Below are 20,379 nucleotides of genomic sequence, written 5' to 3' on the forward strand. Positions count from 1 at the left end.
TTACTGTTCCTCAACTGGAACAACCAAAGCCAGCCTATGCACACTTCTTGTGATAACTACCGACGCACCACCTGTATATGTTTTCATAGACTTACCTGTACTATAACTGCGGTACCGAAGGTCTGCACGGCGTACTAGCCCCTTTTTGTCAGGGTATGTTTTGATTACTTCTGCAAGATGATATTGGGATCGCAAGGCATTTGAGTCGCTCACTAATACAATATCCCCTACCTGTAGGTTCCTTTGGTTTTTCAGCCACTTGGTATGAACTGCCATTGTTGGTGCAAGAAGTTGTAGCCAGTGCTTCCAGAATCTATCACTTACCTGTTCTACTAGATCTGCTCTCATAGAACTGGAGTCTGCCAGTTGAGTGGCATGACCCAGACTGTTTGAAAAACATCTTCCGAGTAGAAGACTGTTGGGTGTGAGCATGTTTATTTCTCCATCATCTGATGGGATTCGACCAAGAGGTCTCTCGTTCATCACGTTCGCCGCTTCTGTGCAGACTGTCAGAAACTCTGCGGCTGAAAGTCTCTGACCGCTCATACAAAAGCGGAGGCACTTTTTGATTGATTTGATTAGCGCTTCTGCGCCACCTTGATACCAAGGAGCATCAGCGGGTCCAAAGATCCACTCCATGCCACTATCGGTGCCAGCCTTGTACAGAGCATCTCTGTCAATGTTACGCCAAATAGACTTGAGTTCTTTGTCTGCATGTGTCAACTGTGACCCAGGGTCTGAATACAACACTTTAGGCCATCCTCTGATGTTGGTGAAACGTCGCAGGGCCATAAGGAATGAGCTGGTATCATATGAAAACACAGGTTCGATATGTACCGCCCTTGAGTAAAGATCCATGAAGATCACACCCCATGCTTTGCCAGTAGATCGCTTTTGAACCTCTCCTCTGATGGGGAAAGGTCCAAACAAATCTAGAACTGTGTTGGTGAATGGGGCTGATTGCTGCAACTTGCCCAGTGGAAGACATCCCATCTGTTGGCTGAGCAGTTTGGGTTCCCGGATGCGACACATCCTGCAACTGTTCTTTACCCACTTGGCCAAGCTGGTTCCTTGTGGTACCCAGTAGTCATGACGAAACCGTGCAAGCGTTGCATCTCGGCCCCTGTGTCCTCCTTGTCTATGAGACTCTTCCATCAAAAGCCTGGATAGTGGGTGCATACTAGGCAGTAGTCTTTGAGGAGGGTCTGTTGGTGTGTGTTTCAGAGGATTACTCTCCACCATTCTTTCACCTATCACCCATATCCCTTCACTGTCCTTAGTCGGTTTGAGCCGGGCATACCTACCACGTTTTGATTTAGTAAGTTCATCTGTCATAGTTAGTTGCACATCTTTTATGAGTAGCTTTTTGCTTTGCTCGATGTGTCTTGGGGTGATGTTACTGGTTCTTCCTGCCTTGAATGATTTGGCTTCAGCCATGGCGACTAGGCGTGCAACTGTCCATATCAGTTTCTTAGCTGACCCGAAGCGTCCATAATTCAGGTCTAATGTTGGTGCTTTTGTTGCCCTCGAGTGGTGGGTTGAGACAGACTTTTCACCAGGCAGTGGCCCTTTTTGACCAACGTCAGCTACGGTTTTCGTGGGCCACTCGCCCTCCGCTAGATAGAGAAATGAAGGACCTCTCCACCACTCCGTCTTGGGGCCGATCTCACAAGGTTTGCAACCACGCGAGACCCAGTCTGCTGTATTGCTGTTACCATCTACCCACTTCCACTCATCGCTGTTGGTGCCAGCTTGTACTTCACCCACTCGGACACCCTCATAAAGCTTGAATCGAGTGGAAGTCTTTGCCAGCATACACAGCACAGTCTCTGAATCTGTGAGATGGACAACTTTATCAAAGTTGTACCTCATCTCTTTCAGAATTGTTTCACGACCTCTCTTGGCGAGGACTGCACCATTTAACTCAAGTTGAGGCGTTGATAGTTTCTTGAGTGGAGCGATTCGAGACTTTGCCAAGATCAGGCGACAGAAGTAGCTGTTGTCCTCCAACTTCCAGCGGACATAGGCTGCAAAGCCATATGCTTTATCGCTAGCATCACAAAGGATGATCAGAGTAGGTTTTCCCTTTGCTTTAAGAGGCATGAGACACCTGTCATATTTCATTTGTTCCAGGTCTCCCATCTGAAGCAGGAACTCGACCCACTTTTGTTTCATGCGAGGAGGTAGGGGGTCATCCCATCCCAATCCCAAATCCCAGGTTTCCCTGAGATAGATTTTACCAACTATGATGAATGGGGATAAGATCCCGAGTGGGTCATAGAGCCTCATAATTTGGCACAAAACAATGCGCTTGGTCAGCGGAGGCTCCAGTGTTACTGGGATATCTTTAGGTCGGATATCTGGTCCAGAGTGTTTACCTCTTCTCTTGGTTGAGAAATTGAGGCGGGGTGTGAACCGAATCTCATCTTGAGACTGGCTCCATTCTACACCTAAGACGTGAGTTGTCTCCATATTTTCTCCATTTCCCTTGAAAACCCAACCTTTGATGTTAAATCCTCCTTCCTTTAGCACTTGGGTAGCATCATCTGCGAGTGATTTAGCTTCTGCCTCACTGTCTACTGACTCAACAATATCATCCACATACATGGATTGTTGAAACAGTTGATTGACTCGAGGGTATTTGTCTTTCATAAGTTCCCCTGTTTTAAGAATAGCCTCCGCACTTATGGCAGGGGCCGGTCGATCCCCCATGTTGACCCTTGTGATGACATATATCTCTGGGTCCCTGTTGGCATCCATATCTCGCCACAAAAACCTGTGGCAGTGCTGTTCTTCTTTAGTGATTTTGATTGAGTTGAACATCTTTCTAACATCACCAATCATAACAGCGGGCTTCTCTCGCCAGCGTAGTAAGATGCCCATGAGATTTGTCAGATAACAATCTGGACCTTTCGCCAGTGCATCATTCAAGGACTGACCCTGGAATTTCTGGCTGCTGTTAAAGACGATTCTCACTGGTGTGGATAAAGATTTCTGATTCTCAACTGCAAGGTGGCTGATGTAGAATTTTGGTCCAGCCCACTTCTCTATCTCATCCGCTGTAAGCTTACGTGCCACATCTCTGCATATCATATCTTCAATCTGTTCTTGATACACTTTGACCCATTGTTCCCCCCTTTTACGTAGGTTTTGTTCCGTGCTTCTCATTGTGGCAAAGACAGCATTGTAGTTGTCCGGGAGTGTGCTCGGTTCTTTGATCCAAGGGTATGCCGTTACCCACACTTTCTGTTGACTGTCATAGGACAGATTGTTTCGTATCAGTTCCAGCTCTTGCTGTTCCTGAAAAGAAAAGTCATGGCCCCTGATGGGGCATTTACCACATTTACATCCACCACAACGGGGGTGCACCTCTGTGGCCATTTCCTCAGCCTCGATGAACATTTCAACCTTTTTTATGTCAGCTTTTGTCAGAAATGAGTCAACAGATGATTTTTCATCTTCTTCTGTGCAAGAAGACCCTATCAGATTACTCATTACACCTTGCTTGAGGGACGGATGACTACCTTGAAGGCACCTTCCAAAGGCTCCACTCATAAGACTTAAGTGGGTTCCTGCAGTGTCTATTTCCACTTTGGGATGAAATCCATAGTAGTCGTTGCCCAAAAGGATATCTACCCGACACCTTTGCCGCACCAAGTCAGACAAGTCATTCCTATGTGGAAAGAGTGTCTTGAGGACATCAATGTCGAGACCCGGTACTTCTGTGGTGATCTCCTCCATTCCATATGCGATAACCGGTACTACTTTACCAGTGGTGGTCACTAATCTGATTCGGTATACATTAGCCCGTTGTTCTGATGTGGTATTGCCGACCCGAGTAATTCGGAGTAGGGTGGTTCCCATCTTTTTCCCATTGAGCTTTCTCACTGAACTGGTGGCGACGTATGTAGCATTGGAACCCCCATCAGAGAACACTACAGCCTTGTGTGTAGATCCTGCAACAGGAACAAGTTGAATCGGGAACACTGAGTCTGTCATGTCCCGCTTTGCATGGTTCGTTGTTTTGTCATCTTGGGTTTGAGGGGCTTGGTGATCAGAAGATGGTTTGGGGCATTTTGCTCCTTGGCCGTCTCCACCATTGCCTTTGCAAAGTAGAGTGTGGTGGTCCTCTTTGCGGCATATTGAGCACTTGTCAGTACTCTTACAGTTCTCCCTCTTGTGCAATCCAGCACAGCGGAAGCAGGCCTTGTGCTTGATTAACAAGCCTACCCTCTCCTTCCTTCCCATCTTTCTGAATTGACGACACTCCATTGTATTGTGTATGACTTTTGGATTAGTATGTACCAAGCATGATGAAGTTTGTCTGTTTGGTGCATCTGCAGTGGAGGCAGCATGTGTCCTCACTGCTGAAGCTTTCTTGTCTTTCTCTGGATGCTTGGTTGATTTTAAAACATCCTCTGACAATTCTCGTATGCAAAAGTCTCGCTCACTTTCCAAGAATTTCATGAAACTTGTAAAAGGATGTATCTTCTCCTCTGTGGGGAGTGTGGAGTAAACTCTCATCCATTCGCGTCTGATTATCGGTGGCAGCTTCGACCTCAGCACATCAACCTGTGTTGGTGTGACTGCTAGGAGTTGTCGTACCTCACCCAATTGACTGTAACACAGCTCAATTGTGTTGACAAAACTCACAAGACCTTTGTTATCTCCTTCAGTGAGCTGTTTAAGCCTTTCAAGCTCCAGGAACGTACTTTTAACCGCTACACTGGCATCAGAGTAAAGATCTTCCAGGCGCTTCCACATCCTCTCATGTGCATTTGGCTGATTGGCCAAAATCGCTCTGACATGCGATAGAGCTTCTCCTTTAAGACACTGTTTCAGTGCCCAAGCTCGTTCTTCTTCAGAGTCTATTTCATGGTATGCATAAGATAACCACACAGCCCTGAATTCTGCCCACTCTTTTCTGTTTCCCCCGAACGTTGGAAGGGGGGCTTTTTGGAATCGACTATTTTCTCTCCTTGTGGAGGTATTGTTCGACACAATCCCTGTCCCTGTCCTCAAACTACTATCATATGCGGCAGTAATACTGAGATTTAGAGGTCTTACCTGTGACTCACTGTTTAGTGGAGTGCTAGTTAGGTAACGAGAGTTACGATTTGTCAGCCTAAAACTTGAAACATCTTGGGCTTCTGGGATGGTGGCTAATCCACTATTTACTAATGGGCTTGGTGTTCTCGAAGAAAAGACTACCCGATCTGCCTTCATATTTTGTCTTACCTGACTAGTACTCGGTGCACATGCACCTGGTAGCATTTGTGTGTTGCTCAATGATGCTGACACACTTGTGTCAGTCACTGACACACTTGTGTCAGTCATCACGGGCGTACTTAGACTGCTTACCTGAATTGTACTAGGTGCACTTGCACCGATCTGTGTTTGAGTGTCGCTCAATGACGCTGACACACCTGTGTCAGTTACTGACACACTGGTGTCAGCAACTGACACACCTGTGTCAGTTACTGACACACTGGTGTCAGTTGTCAATAGCATACTGTTAGCAGAGGTAACATTGACAGAATCAGAAGGGCTGGTGAGAGTATTTGAGTTGTCTCCACTGAGACCAGAAGTGCTAGGATTGAAGGCAGATGATTGATGGGTTTGAGGGCTGGTAATGATATTCTCTACAAGTTTGTTTACTGCTTTAGTTTGATGCTGATTTGCCTGTGGCGTCACTGCCTGTTTTTGGCTTGCAAGAAGATGAGGCATCTGCTTAGATACTACTACTTTGTGTTCTAAGTTAGTAATGCACTTATCCACACTAGAAAATAAATCACTATTATCTCCGCTTGCATCAGCAGCCTTTAGGCTTCGTACACTATTGCGTAGCTTGTTTAGAAAAATATCCACTTCCCCAAAAACAACAGCTGCCTGTGATTGGCTAGCACTATTACTTGAGATGCCATCTAATTGCCCTAGCATAAAATCATTACTATAAAGCAATGACTCAATCTCTTGCTTCAAGTTGGTCGCCGACTGACATTTGATTGACATCTCATAATCTACTATTAAAGTCACAGTACTGTCATACACTGTCTGGGCACTATGCAAAAATTCAGAAACGGATTTCCCTGCAGTCAGTTTATAGGCAGAAAAATTTCCCTCTACATCATGATTCAGCAATGCATCATAAAGAGTGTTTGCAGATGTTAAATCAGCCATCATCTCGGTCAGACTTTCTAAGAAGCTGTCCAGGACATCAACTGGTTTGTGTCTCTTTATTGCCAAAGCAATCTTGTTTGAAATAGAGTTCACCTGAGTGATGCCGTTGACACGTTGCTCCCTGAGCTTCTGCAACTGTTTCTCCATGATGTGCTAAGTGTGTCGGTCTCCGGTTATGCGGTAGTAATTTTTTCACTGTACTGGTACATCCAGAAAACCATATAGTAATAGATCAACTGGTCCTCTCATAAAGTGTGCTACCTCTTTTATTATTAAGAGAACCGTGCTGTAAGAAAGCAGTATTGAATTGTTATACAAACGGAAACAAACTTTTTACATTATGGATTGCAGCAAATAAATGAATTATGGTTTTACTTTATGACTCAAGTTAAAAGTTCACAAATTAAAACATTAATCTTACTTACAAAAAATTACTGGTCTTTTGGAGTGTTTACACAAAACAAGTGCCCACTGACACAGTTGGAATAAAGAGGTTCTAAAATAAAAGTATTAAAAGTAATGAAAGTTGAGCTAACATTTCACAGCAATCTTATCAGAATTGTATACAAAGAGCAATTACACAGTATACTAAAGCATTTATCAAGAAAAAGACAAATTACTGATAGAATTTGACATTATTTCAGTACTTACAGCTTTTGATGCTACATAATTGTATATGATTTTTTGCAATCCAAGTTAAGATAGGTATTAGAAAAATGGCTGACTTATTGGTTCAGTTACAGCTGAAAAACTGAGGAAGAAACAAACAACCACTTGGCATAATAAAAACTGGCTGTTTGTGGTCACACAAAAAATGCATTAGTAGCGATGACACATATATGATACACACTACGCTACCTACGTGTATACTAACTATGTTTTCTTATGTTTGGCCAACTCAAACTGTACCCATTAATTACTTCCAATACAATAGCATAACGTCATGAGAAGCTGTTCACTGACACTATTAAACCTACTGGCTGATAGCCGCAGGCTAATAACGAGCAACGCTCACTACTTTTTTTTGTTTATAAGACAAAACACTTTCTCATGATATGTAGTTTGAAAGTTAGAATGGCAAATGTTATATGTTAAATACAAATCAATTTTCTGTCCAAAGACTTTTCTATTACCCGGTTGCCCGTGTAGCACAGCTAGTCTATACATGTATTTCTCAAAGTATGGTTTATGTCTCTATGTAGTGTGTCTGCATTCCGGCTATAGCTATTAAAATCTTGGAATAAAGAATCCATACCAAAGAAAATATGATTTCGGATCCTACCACTCGCCAGTCCGACGCCATACCCAATAGGCCACAGAGAATGAGTTATTATCTAGCTGATATAAATCAGTATATGAGAGCACATACCCAACGGCTTTGCATACCACGCTGGGTGATTGCGTAAGTAAGTGATTGTCATTAGTTAGCTTACTAAAGATTTTCATTAGCAATCTGCCAGGCTAATAGCAAGTAGCAGGCAACTCTCATTACATCTCATTGTTTATAAGCTGATTTTAATACTTGGGCAACGCCAAGTAGCACAGCTAGTTCTCAAAAAATTAGTTATTGTCTCATCTATATCTGTAATTGTATAAAATGTCAAGTCATCAAGATTCAGCAAATGCAGATTTATCCTTAAGTTTGCCCTACACGGCGTTGTTGTTATAGGAATATTTAACCTCAGCAGGACATATAATCGAAATCCATGCACTAATGAAATTTAATTTCAAGTTCTAGCTTAAATACAGCAGTAAGTTATGGTTGATGGTCACATGTATTACTAGTAAATCAATAACTATGAATTCTCTTCATAAGGCATCGATATGTATATATAGATCTTAAAGTTTGTCGTCTGTCTGTCTGTCCTTTGGTATGATCAGCTATAGCTATTAAAATTTTGGAAATATAATTTCACAATCTGTTGGATTTGAACTCAGTCATATTGCAACCATAGGTTTGCGATCCAATTCTCTAACCACAAGACTATGAAGGCTCTTACAACTCATAACTCTTACTATATAACATATACACTCTTTTCTCATTTTCACACCTAAAATGACGACTTAATTGAAACTCTATACACTCTTTTCCATGAAACGTGATGCTGTTTCGTGTTTTCATGAACTTCTATTTTCGGTTTTTCGTAAGGTTTAATTGCTAAATCACGGTCAAGGCCAATTCTTTTCAAGTGAACAATTTTGTTAACTCGAGTAAGAATAGCTTCTACATTCTCTTTCCGTTCGATCAGACAAATAGAGTCTGATATCTCACTTTTACATTTGTACCGTATCGAAAGGTACCAGTATCGTCGTAGTCAAAGTTTTGATGGATAGTTTCTGCTGCAACAGTAACCTTTTTTATACACACACACTTCTAAGCACCAATTGTTATTTTTAATTCAACATATTTAGGACTTTTATTTTGTTTTCGCAATTCGTATTAATTTTATCATTACTGAATTATCTTTTATTGTAATTTTAGCAAAGCAGATTTGATTTAGCTATGACTTGCTAATTATTTCACATTTACATCTAAACCCTTTTCGAATTGGTTTATTTATTTATTTATTTATTTGACTTACACAAAACATTTTTTTTATGATATAAAGTTTAAAAGTTACAGTTGTTTGACAAAGTTTGAAAACCTCCACAGTTGTTTTATTTTTTCTTTTAATGTATTTCAACTGCACAAAACACTTCTCTCATGATATTTAGTTTGAAAGTGAGAATGGCAAATGTTGTTGTATGTTAAATACAAATCAATTTTCTGTGCAAAGAATTTTTTATTACCCGGGTAACGCCGAGTATCACAGCTATTATAGTGTATGTATATATATATATATATATAGAAGTATATACTAGCTGTGCTACCCAGCGTTGCTCGGGTAATATAAAATGACGGATAATGCCCGGATAATGTTATTGCATTATCTAAGCTCATTCACGTATGAGATGATACCAAATGTGTAGGCTATACAGCATCATAAGTATATAACAAAAATTTATACCTGAAGCACTGTTGTTTTACGCCATAAGGAAATTTAAAAGTTGTTAAATCTTTTGGTGGTTCCGCAGATTTTTTTAATGTAAAACTTGTTTTGCATGAGAGGAACTTTTTAAAGTTGTTAAAACTATTCTACTAAAATAGGAAGTGATACGTTATTTAAAATCTTTAGAAAACATGTATATGAGAAACCAAAAAGGATACTTAGGTAGGTTCAACTTAATCAATCTATTTTGTATGCATTCTAGTTTCTCATGATTTGTGTTTCTTATGAAGTAAAACTTAGCTTATAACGAGGCAGATATTACTCAGATAAAATATAGCCAACCCATCATTGCTCAGGCCTATAATTGCCTAAGGCTTCCTCATCCAATGCAGCATTTTGCAAAAATTTTGTAAACATGTTTAGTAAAAGTGGAGTTATCACTAAAAATACTCTTAAACATTTAGAGGTAAATTTAGGTATGACTCGAATATTTTAATTATGACGTTAAAAAACGTATCAACATATATAATCTCAAACGACAGCAACTTGCTGTAAATGCATCAAAACAGGTGCACTTCTAGAAATTAAAAAACATGTTCACTAAACATTAGCACAGCAGAGAAAAGTTTATTGAGTATTTTATATGTCTTTGTAATAGACTTATTTTTGTTGTATGATCAATTGTGGCAGTATCACTATGTACAATAATTTTTGTTTGTGTTTAGGCAGGAGTTGTTAAAACATTGTTCTATAGAAGACAACTCTTGCTTTCAAAGCTCATTTTTCAAGCGAATATCATGTATTTTTTTATGCAGTTCTTGGATAGTATTCTAGCGTAAGACAAAAACAGTAAAACAAAATAGAGAACTAGGCTATGTATGTAAAACATTTGTTCCACATTACATGGAACAACTGCTTCTTGCCTGTCTTTTGCTTTGGAAGAAGCCTTAAACATCTCCAAGATCTTTAGTTTGTTGGAATTAGTTGCCAACATCAATTGACCTTTGACCTCCACGGGACTGTAATTCAGCCCCTTTTTATAATAGAAAAAGTTTTAAAGACAATTTAGCACTTTTAGTCTTAGCAATTTTCAAACAAAGTTTTATTTGCTGGGATTGGTAGGTTTTGTGGGGGGGGTTGAAATGTAAGGGGGATGATCCTTATGTTTCATGCTATTATAGTTATTATAGTTCTCAAGCTATGAGCTTTTAAACAGGCTTAGTGCGTTAGTGCCAGCTGTTTTAATTGTTATGTCTACCATTACAGAAGTTGGTTACAAACATCCATGTCTTATCTTTTCAATTTATTTTACTAGGATTTGTAATAACGGTGACGATTTTTTTTATAAGAGGCAAAAATATATGCTGTAGGTAAATTGGCCGGTAGTTGGTGCTGACAAGATCACTAATCTCGCGACCAAACACGAGCGAAGCGATTGTTTGAGAGATTTATGATAAGTGCATATGTGCATACAACTCACGAAAATTATCCGTTAACGGCCGTCTCAAACCCTTGTACCGAAATCTCATCAACAAAGTTAACCATTTTTTAATGGAGTTGTTTAAGTATAATACAAAACACATATAAACCTATTTAAATATGTTACCAAGTCTTTATTATTTGTAGAAAATTTCCTATACCTCAACCATCTGATCGGATTATACATAAATAGACAGATCAATTTGGCCTAAAATCGCGATTGAAACTTTGACAAGTTTTTTTAACCAAAATTTAGACTGGTCAATGAAACGCACATCAAGCCGAACGACAGAGAGTAGAGCCATTATGTTGTTCGCATTTTATGAGAAAAATTTCACATTTCACCAGTCTATGGCATTGTCCAATTGCCGAAGGTTTCTGTAATTAACATAGAAGTACTGAAAAATAATCGTTTCTTCTTTGCCGATTTCAAAGTAGGCAACCGACATTTTGGACACTTATAATGAGTACTTTGGTATTCCAACTGATGTCCAAAGCAGTAAAAGTAAAGGAAATGATGATGATATTTTTTCTAACGATTTTTATAAGATTATTACAATGTTTAATTATAAGAATAATTATTCGATTTTATAGGATTTAATTATAAAAATAATCATTCGAATTTACAAGATCGAAGTATATAGTGACCGATGTTGGGCAATATGTTACTGCTATTATTTTTTCTAAACAATTTTGTTAAATAGATTTTCTCAAAATCTACATAAATATCACAACTTCTTGATATTGGTTGCTATGACGTTTTGATATGTAAACAAAATTGTGCATTGGTTTTCTATTATTACTGTATTACTATATTAATAATATTGGTTATTTTAATAATATCAGTGCATTTTACTTCTAATATTGCATTTCTCCTATTGCAGGAGAGAGATATAAACATATATTCTTTTCTTTTCATTATTGCTGTTTGTTGTACATAATAACACCCAGTACATTACAGCTACCATTGCAGCTACCAGTGCAGTTATCCTATTGCACTGTAGTGCCATTTGACTGCTAATATTGCATTTCGTGGGCTGTATGACAAGGGAATTTTTAGTATAAAAATTATAGTTTCGTTGCGTTTACGATAACATTTCAATGAAATATGATCCAGTTCAAATAACTGTCAACTCTTGTTTAGTAATTGAAAGGCAGCTGCCATCCATCTTAATTTTAAATTGAACGCCTATGAGAGCTAATGTAATTAACCAAAAGCAACTGACGGCATTTCTAAGTTGGAACATATTTAGAGTATGAACCTATATATCATCATTTTGGAGAATTGTAGAGGAATTACCAGGTTTGGCAAATAGAAATTCAGTAAAACAAACTAAATATTACAGGGCTATAAAAGGCCTGGTTCACATTGAATGCTTTGTGACTCCGCCTACACTCTGTCACTGTTCATATGAATACTTTGTAACTCCGCCTACACTCTGTCACTGTTCACATCGAATACTTTGTAACTCCGCCTACACACTCTCGCTGTTCACATTGAATACTTTGTAACTCCGCCTACACACTCTCGCTGTTCACATTGAATACTTTGTAACTTCGCCTATACACGCTCTCATAGCCTGTCTTGACAAACTGTTGTTTTTGTGGAGCTGTTCCCCCGTTTGCATGCGAGCAACACAACAGCTTGTCACAAGACGTACTGCACCTGATGCATCAGCTGCACTGAAAGGGAGTTGTTCTCTTTCGTCTATGCGGCTTGGCTGCGATGTTATGGTGGTCGCTCCATTGGTAATCATAACGAATTTCGTGCAAAAATTTATGTAGAAAAAAATAAGATTACAATGTTTAACCAAAGACCAATCTCTGTTGTAAACTTTAGTAAAATTTAAGAATAAAATAAATTGAAAATAAAATCCATAAGAACAAATAAAACTGACTGAGCACACAAATAACGACATGTTTAGTCGCTGTTGTTGCCTAAGTTTTCAAGTTCTACTAAAGTTAAACGCAGAGACTGGTCGCTGGTTAGACGATGTAATCTTATTTTTTCTACATAAATTTTTGCGCGAATTTCGTTTGATTACCAATAGAGCGACCGCCATAACATCGCAACCAAGCCGCTTAGACGGAAGAGAACAACTCCCTATAAGTGCAGCTGATGCATCAGGTGCAGTATGTCTTATGACAAGCTGTTGTGTTGCTCGCCCGCTTGACGGGGGAACAACTTCGCAAAAACAATAGTTTGTCAAGACAGGCTAACACTCTCACTGTTCACATTGACTACTTTGTAAGTCCGCCTACACTCAGCCACCGTTCACGTTGAATACTTTGTAACTACGTCTATACTCTGTCGCTGTTTATATTGGATAAATAAGATACAAACATTTGAACAAACCGACCAATCATGTCTTTCACATACAATTCTGTTAGCTGTGAGTATAAAATGTGACTAATCATGTGAACCAGTCTTGACTTATCAAACGGGTAGACACTTATATTTTCAGTCATTAGATTAGAAACAAGTTTAGAGGAAATTTCTTTCCTTATTCTAGTTTTCAGCGCTTATCTCTACAGCCATATAAGTTTAACACGTAAATACTCTTTATATATGTGAGTTGGGGACGTGGATGGCAGTCGCTGTCAGGCTGTAAAGATTTACCCTCAAACTGTTATCTTTTTGGCTATCGGCTAGACTGATGGAGCAAAGCATATGCATACATGTTCAAGCATGTTTATATGCGTGTTTCTACATCCTACCTTGAGGCAATAGCGAGTGGTTGATTGAGAAAGTAATAATTGATACAGACAGATGATGCAAACCTATCGTAATTGGATGTTGATACTAGAGTGTCTGTAGTCACTTGGCAAAAACAGAACTAGTTTTTCTTCTAGCCAAGTGCCAAATGAATAAAGTTTCATCTCACAGGATGACTAAAACTGCTTGCTATGACAAACAGCCTGAGAATTGAAGCCAGCATGTGAACTGTAAGAATGCTAGTATTTGAAATCTTTAAAACAATTCACCACTTACAGGACAATATTTATCACCAAAGAGTTTAGTAAGATTTTTTTTCAAAAGCCACAATCAGAGGTGGGAAAAAAGATTGCAACACATAAGATTTGAACTTGCAACAATCAGACCAGTACACCAATACTCCAACACCTGCATCAACCAACCACTTCTTGAGACTTTGAAGTAATTGGGTTGATAGTTATTCTCCTTGCTTTATTGGCACACCTGTTTATCTCTCACAGCACACTAGACTACCCGTGTACTAGTGTAATATAATAATATGGATTTTTGATGCTCAGAGACATTAGATGCTGACTATGCAAGCATGGCTACATTGATATTACCTCTTATCATCGATTTTCATTTTATCAAACTAACCTGCGGATGAGTGGCGCCATGAGGAAGTTCCTGTTCACAGTTTCTGAGAACAACATTAGCTAAAGTGTCTGATCTACTACCCCTCTGGGATTCATTTGTAGCTAATAAGACAAACAACCTGCCAGCTAGTACAGATTAAAAGTGAAATACGGTTACACTTTACGGTTATTTGGTATCAAAACGTTTACCATGTCTTACTTCGCTGTGTTATAGGTGCAAAATATGTGGAATTGTGATTACAAGCTCTTAAAAGCTCAAAAACGAACAGTTCATCGCAGCCATCATAAAAATGCCGTAGATCGGAATCCCTTTTCAAAACAGCTCAAATGGGGTGTAGATAAACACGATGGCTTCTATTTACACTTTTCTGCAACCTCATTCGTCGAAACATTTTCACAAATGTGAAAATTTATGCGTCTGTTTCATCATCTTTGTAATGCTGTCACTTTGAGCAATGATATCTCAAAACCTACCATAAACATTCGTTTAATTTTTTAACCTTAGCTCGAAGGATTGCATACCATCTTCTGATAAGCATGACGAGCCTGTTGGTCAGCTGTGATAGTCAAAAGATTCTGCAGAAATTACTCGCGCTGTTTGGCAGGAAGTATGGGTTATGGGTCACATGATCAGATTACGACTAGACGATTAGACCAAGCCGAAACAAAACTGTAAAGTAGCGAGCATCTATATTTAATACGGGCTTTTCGGTAAAACTCAAAGTGTTTGTCATAAACTAGTGCTACGAGACATTTTATATTGGGCCTTTTATTGGCCTTTCAAGTCATACGATAACATCACATGTCAAAACAATAACCAAGATATTTGAGAACGTCATCAAAACAAAGAGGTTCCACACTACAGCGTTTTCGTGATGGCTGCGATTAACTGTGTTCGTTTTTAGCTTTTAAGAGCTTGTAATCACATTTCCACATATTTTGCACCTACAACACAGCAGATTAAGACATGGTAAATCTTTTGATACCAAATACCTGTAATGTGAATTTTGTTGCAAGTAAACCTTTAATAATATGTTATGCAGACCGGCTAGTCAACTGTTCAATCGGTGCTGTACACGCCTTATAATTAATAATACTCAAGTTAGAAGTCTGTTCGAATGAATTGACACAGACTAGCTGAAGACAGTTCAGGACAGATGAGGCCAATTGGGAAATTTTGATTCAGTTTTAGACGTTTTCTATATAGTTTTGGTGAATCGTTGAAGTCTGACTTTTAAGATATATTCTTGAGATGCTTTTGCTTAATTGTCCTTCTTAATTATATTATTCCTTGCCTGATGAATAACTTTAGGAAAGCCTGACATTGCTAGGTTGCAAGCTTACCAAATACAACATATTGACTTGATTGGCCGTTTGAATATAAACACTCATTTCTAAAATGAGGCAATTTGAGAACCTAAATGCTTCACCAAAAGTCAAAGTTCGGATACGGGTCGAAAGTATAATGAGTATGTTAAAACTGACTGTTTGACCTCACTGGGAATCCCTAATGACCACGCTGTGGATCCCTAACGACCACACCGTAGATCTCTAACGACCACACTGTAGATCCCCAATGATCACATTGTGGGTCCCTCGTGACCACACTGTGGATATCTAACGACTACACTGTGAATCTCTAACGACCACTTTGGATCTTTAATGACCACACTGTTACTTGGCCTTCCCCGCGTGGGTTTTTTCTAACAAATTAATTACACATTTAGACTGGCAAAATTGGTAGAGTAGGCTGATTCCACTTGTGCCCTCTACTGTTGACATCACTATGGATATGCAAGCAGAGCATAAGCTAGTACTAAATGATTACTGAATGGGTATGCAGGTAGAGCATACAGTAGTACTAACTGAATACTGAATGGGTATACAGGTAGAGCATACAGTAGTACTAACTGAATACTGAATGAATATGCAAGTAAAGCATACAGTAGTACTAACTGAATACTGAATGGATATGCAGGTAGAGCATACAGTAGTACTATCTGAATACTGAATGAATATGCAAGTACAGCATTCAGTAGTGCTAACTGAATACTGAATGGATATGCAGGTAGAGCATACAGTAGTACTAGTTGAATACTGAATGGGTAAGAAAGTAAAGCATATGGCAGAACTGACTGAATACTGGATTTGTTGGAGAGACAAAGTTTGTGACTTCAATACAAGCTGTGTTTTAGTAGCCTGTGTTTTAGTAGCCTACGTTTAACACGCTCTCCTTTAATCACTCAAACACATCAGACTCTAGTAATCACAGGCTAATAATAATAATAATTACAAAGATAAGTAATAACTAGCACTGGGCTCTTCTGACGCAGTCATGATTGGCAAGCTCTGTACCAATCACCCCTACTTGCAGTATCTGGAACACTCGAGTATTACAGCAGGAATATGGAAGTAATGACATTTATTATCTATCTCTGGAAACACTGACCCACTCTTTTAGCATCTGACTGGTTTCCAGGTAGCCGTGCAGCAAACTCTTAACAGTCGTTGCTTAGTATGACATGCTAATAATTGTTTGGTAAATTACTGCTTTACACTGACGATATAATTAGACAGCTGTCAACTTGTTCAATTATATTGGAGATGCCGAAGGATCATCAATTCAAGGAACTGTATGAGAACTGTGTGAGTTGATTGTGGCGCAGTTCCTGGTTGGAACACAGCCAATTATGCACAGGTCATGTGATACAGCCTTCTCTCTCTAGAGTCTCGGCCAACAGCCTAGACTCTAGAGAGAGAGAAGCTCATTGGTGAAAGCGTGCATTACTAGATCTCTTTGCTTTCCTCTTTAGTATGTCAAATGTTGACCAGTTCCCAGAAAAAACAACAAAAAATCAATTTGCTGTCTAATACATCAGTCCTACCAAGCTTTATCCTATGCAACTTACGTGTCTAACAATTCAGATTTGTTCCATCGAAAAAACTTACTTATAAAATTGATTATAAACAAATTTCTTTCTATGAAAGAGCCCTGTGATGATCATGACCACTTGTTTGCTGGTGGCTGATCTAGAAGTTGCTCCTATTTTGCTCACTACAAAACAATAACATGCATCTCTTTACAAATTTCACAAGTATACCAACCGCAAAATTATTTGCTTCTGAAGTATTTTAAATGACTCCAATTTTGTTCTAATAAAACATGAACAAGTAATGACACTAATGATTGCTACTTCATGAACCTGGTGGTGATTTATCGCTAGTCAAGTAGCCAATGGACCATGTCCATCTTCTGTAACAGTTCATTAAAATAGAATGTCTGCCTCTGGCAGCTGCAGCAGGGAATAGATCTGTCAATGCTAACAGGTGGCCACACCTTCATTAGCCAGCAAATAGATGGTGAAAATGTCAAATCATCTGCTAACTAACCTGTCAGTAGCTTATCATAAAACTACTTTATTTTAATAAAATTATACATCAAAGAAAGTATCAAATATAGAATTGATTGCAACAGTTATGCTATTGGAGTAGAACAGAAGCAGAGGAATAAGTCTATGGAAAGTAGACACGGTGGGTGACAGATGGCTCTGTAGATGTGCAGCTGCAGAAGATGGGCATTACTTGTAGTAGTAGTAGGAGTTATATCTGTACCAGCTCAGCGCCTGTAACCATAGTTACGGGTAGTTTATTTATTGCAATACTCTGCGAGTCACAAGTTGGGAAACTGAATATTTAATATTGCCTCAACTGCTCATGGTAAATCCTGATAAATAGGCATAATCTCTTTCAAGCTCGGCACTTGAAAAACTTGGAAAGCTCAAACTACTGAAAACAATGGAACAGTCGTATGTGCGCATCGAGATGACGGCAGTAAGTGAAATAGCAGTGATTAATCTATTCTCCGCTGCCATGATACAGCAGAGGCCGCATTTAATTAAAGCGTCATCATCTGACTCAGTGTGACTATTATAGTGCATTCAATTCATGTATATATACATGAGATAATACATTAATATTGGCAGAGAACGAAATACTAATAACGAAATTGCAGAGTAATCATCTATTTTAAAAACATTCACCTTTTTTCAGTCAAATCTAAAGGAAGCTCCTAGATCATTTTACAAATTTTACAAATTTGGCACCTATTGTTTTATTGGTAAGTTTAATTGTCATTTTGGACAAAGAACCCTCAAAAAGGATTCTTACACTAGTCAGTGGGTTATACAAACAGTATTTCGTCAACTAATGACCAGTTGGTCGTGTCACCTACCATTAAAGTGAAAAAGGCGATCGTCAGAGCGAGGCCAATAGCCATCGACCAAGATGTCCAGCATTTAGCTTGACTTAATCGTGTTCTGTGTGCTGCATAGTTTCCTCTCTCTCCCTCGTGTTTAGCGATCATAGCGTGTACGAGACCGATAACTCCACACGGCATGCAGCAAAAGATTGTGGAGAGAACTCCAAACACATACCAGCATGTAGTGGCAGACTCTTCGAACTGAAAAAGTTTTTAAACTGAGTATAGTCAGGAGACTTTAGATTTATAGATTTGTATAAACAGCGTATATCAACGTTGAACCAAAATGTTATACACAAGGATTCAAAATATTATATACTAGGATTCAAAATACTATATACTAGGATTCAAAATACTATATACTAGAATTCAAAATATTTACTAGAATGCAAAATATTATTTACTAAAACCCAAAATATTATATACTAAAACCCAAAATATTATATACTAGAATTCAAAGTATTATATACCAAAACCCAAAATATTGTATACTAGAATTCAAAATATTATATACTAAAACCCAAAATATTATATACTAAATCCCAAAATATTATATACTAAGATCCAAAGTGCTGTATTAAAAGATCCAAAATATTATATTCTATGACCCAAAATACCACATTCTAAGATCTAAAATGTTACATACTAAGCATTTAGCTACATATAAAAACCCTTTGCAGCTTGCTTTAAAGTCATTTAAAAGGTACAACCTTCATGTGGTGAACATCCGTACTAGCTAATTCTTGGAATCAATCTAAAAGATATAGAAAATAAAAAACTATCAGTCAGCTTACCTGATTGTCTGTGGCAGCAGGCAAATAGACTGCTGTGTGGTCTTGAGGTACTTCTGGTGCGGTTCCCTTCTCCTCACCCGCTCCAAATGTAGTTTTAGTCATGATGGTATCGTTGAAGGGAATACGGCAGGTGAGTACTGACTGGCTATCGATATAAAATGCGAATGATACACTCCACCGGCGCAAGTACGTAGTTATAGTAAGGATTGTGCGCAAACAAGCTATCACGTCAGAGCTATAATTAACATAAGTCCTAGTGAACAGCCCTTGCTCTGAATGCATGAGCATAATGATAGCTAGCTATTCTGTCAAAATAGCTATCTGAAATCTTTAGTTCGTGATTAGCAATTTCGTTACACTTAATGACATGCTAACATGTCTTAGGTAGATGCTTATGGTTTTGGGATGTGAATCATGTCTTCGCCCGTACTTGTTCAATGATTTATTGAGGTCCACGATGTTCGAGGTTTGTGGATTATGAAAGCTGATCGAGCTCGGTAGAACAAATCTGGTCAGGAAATACTAAAATTAGTTCTAGTAAATTTGTCCTCAGATCATTCTCTAATAAATCGAGGAATTATGGCGCTGATCAAATATCATTTAGAACCGTGTGTAGCGGATAACTCCGAAACTGCAACGATTGCTCATTAAGTAGCCCTTTTCAGCAATAAATAGTTTTATATTAACACCAAAGATCTAAGCATTGAGCGACTGATAGGATTCTACATGGTGATCACGGATTCAAGACCACCCAAGTAGGGATATATTTTTTTTTGGTGGCTGATTCCATTCTGTTCGCCACAAAACAAGATCTTGCATTTTTTTACAGTTTTACAAAGTTACACAAACTATAAAATTATTTGTTTCATTAAAATATTTCGAAATACTTTCTAATATTTTTCTAGTAAAATGTGAATAATAAGTAATGACACCGTGAGAATTGCTATTTCATAAATCTGGTAGTGATTTATCGCTCGTCAAGTAGCCAATTGACCATGCCCATCTTCGTCTGCAGTATACATGTAGAACAAATCAGCAAAGCAGATTAGCCTGCACGGAGACCTAATACAGAACTAAGGCTATATTGGTGTATCTGTAGTCGAGTAGTTTAGAGCCCCAAACTTTAAAATAGCAGGTTCTAATTTTTTCTTAGAAAAGGCAACTATTGGTCGCAGGAAGAGCAGCTGACTTTAACAAGAAACTTACACAAAGTTTCAGTAAATTTTATCAGAAAGTGTTGATATTTTTTATCATTTGTTTTTGAAGTTTGAGGTGATTTGACTGACAGATTTGACTGATCGTTCAAAATTAAAATTGATGAAATTGA

At 38.5% G+C, this 20,379-nt stretch overlaps 2 protein-coding genes across 2 annotated transcripts; both read right to left on the bottom strand.

Annotated features, from left to right (window-relative positions):
* Positions 1-6,327, bottom strand: LOC137390677 (uncharacterized). Its single transcript, XM_068077002.1, has one exon. The coding sequence runs from the start codon at positions 6,325-6,327 to the stop codon at positions 1-3; it is 6,327 nt and encodes a 2,108-aa protein (XP_067933103.1).
* Positions 6,328-17,399: 11,072 nt separating this feature from the next.
* On the bottom strand, positions 17,400-19,227 carry LOC137391105 (uncharacterized). Its single transcript, XM_068077465.1, has 3 exons — positions 19,053-19,227; positions 18,232-18,459; positions 17,400-17,623 (listed from the first exon to the last, which is right to left on the bottom strand). Exons 1-3 carry the CDS (start codon positions 19,152-19,154, stop codon positions 17,579-17,581), a joined length of 375 nt encoding a protein of 124 aa, XP_067933566.1. The 5' UTR covers positions 19,155-19,227; the 3' UTR covers positions 17,400-17,578.
* Positions 19,228-20,379: the final 1,152 nt, after the last annotated feature.

Source organism: Watersipora subatra, chromosome 3, assembly GCF_963576615.1.
Source record: "Watersipora subatra chromosome 3, tzWatSuba1.1, whole genome shotgun sequence".
Classification (NCBI taxonomy): domain Eukaryota; kingdom Metazoa; phylum Bryozoa; class Gymnolaemata; order Cheilostomatida; family Watersiporidae; genus Watersipora; species Watersipora subatra.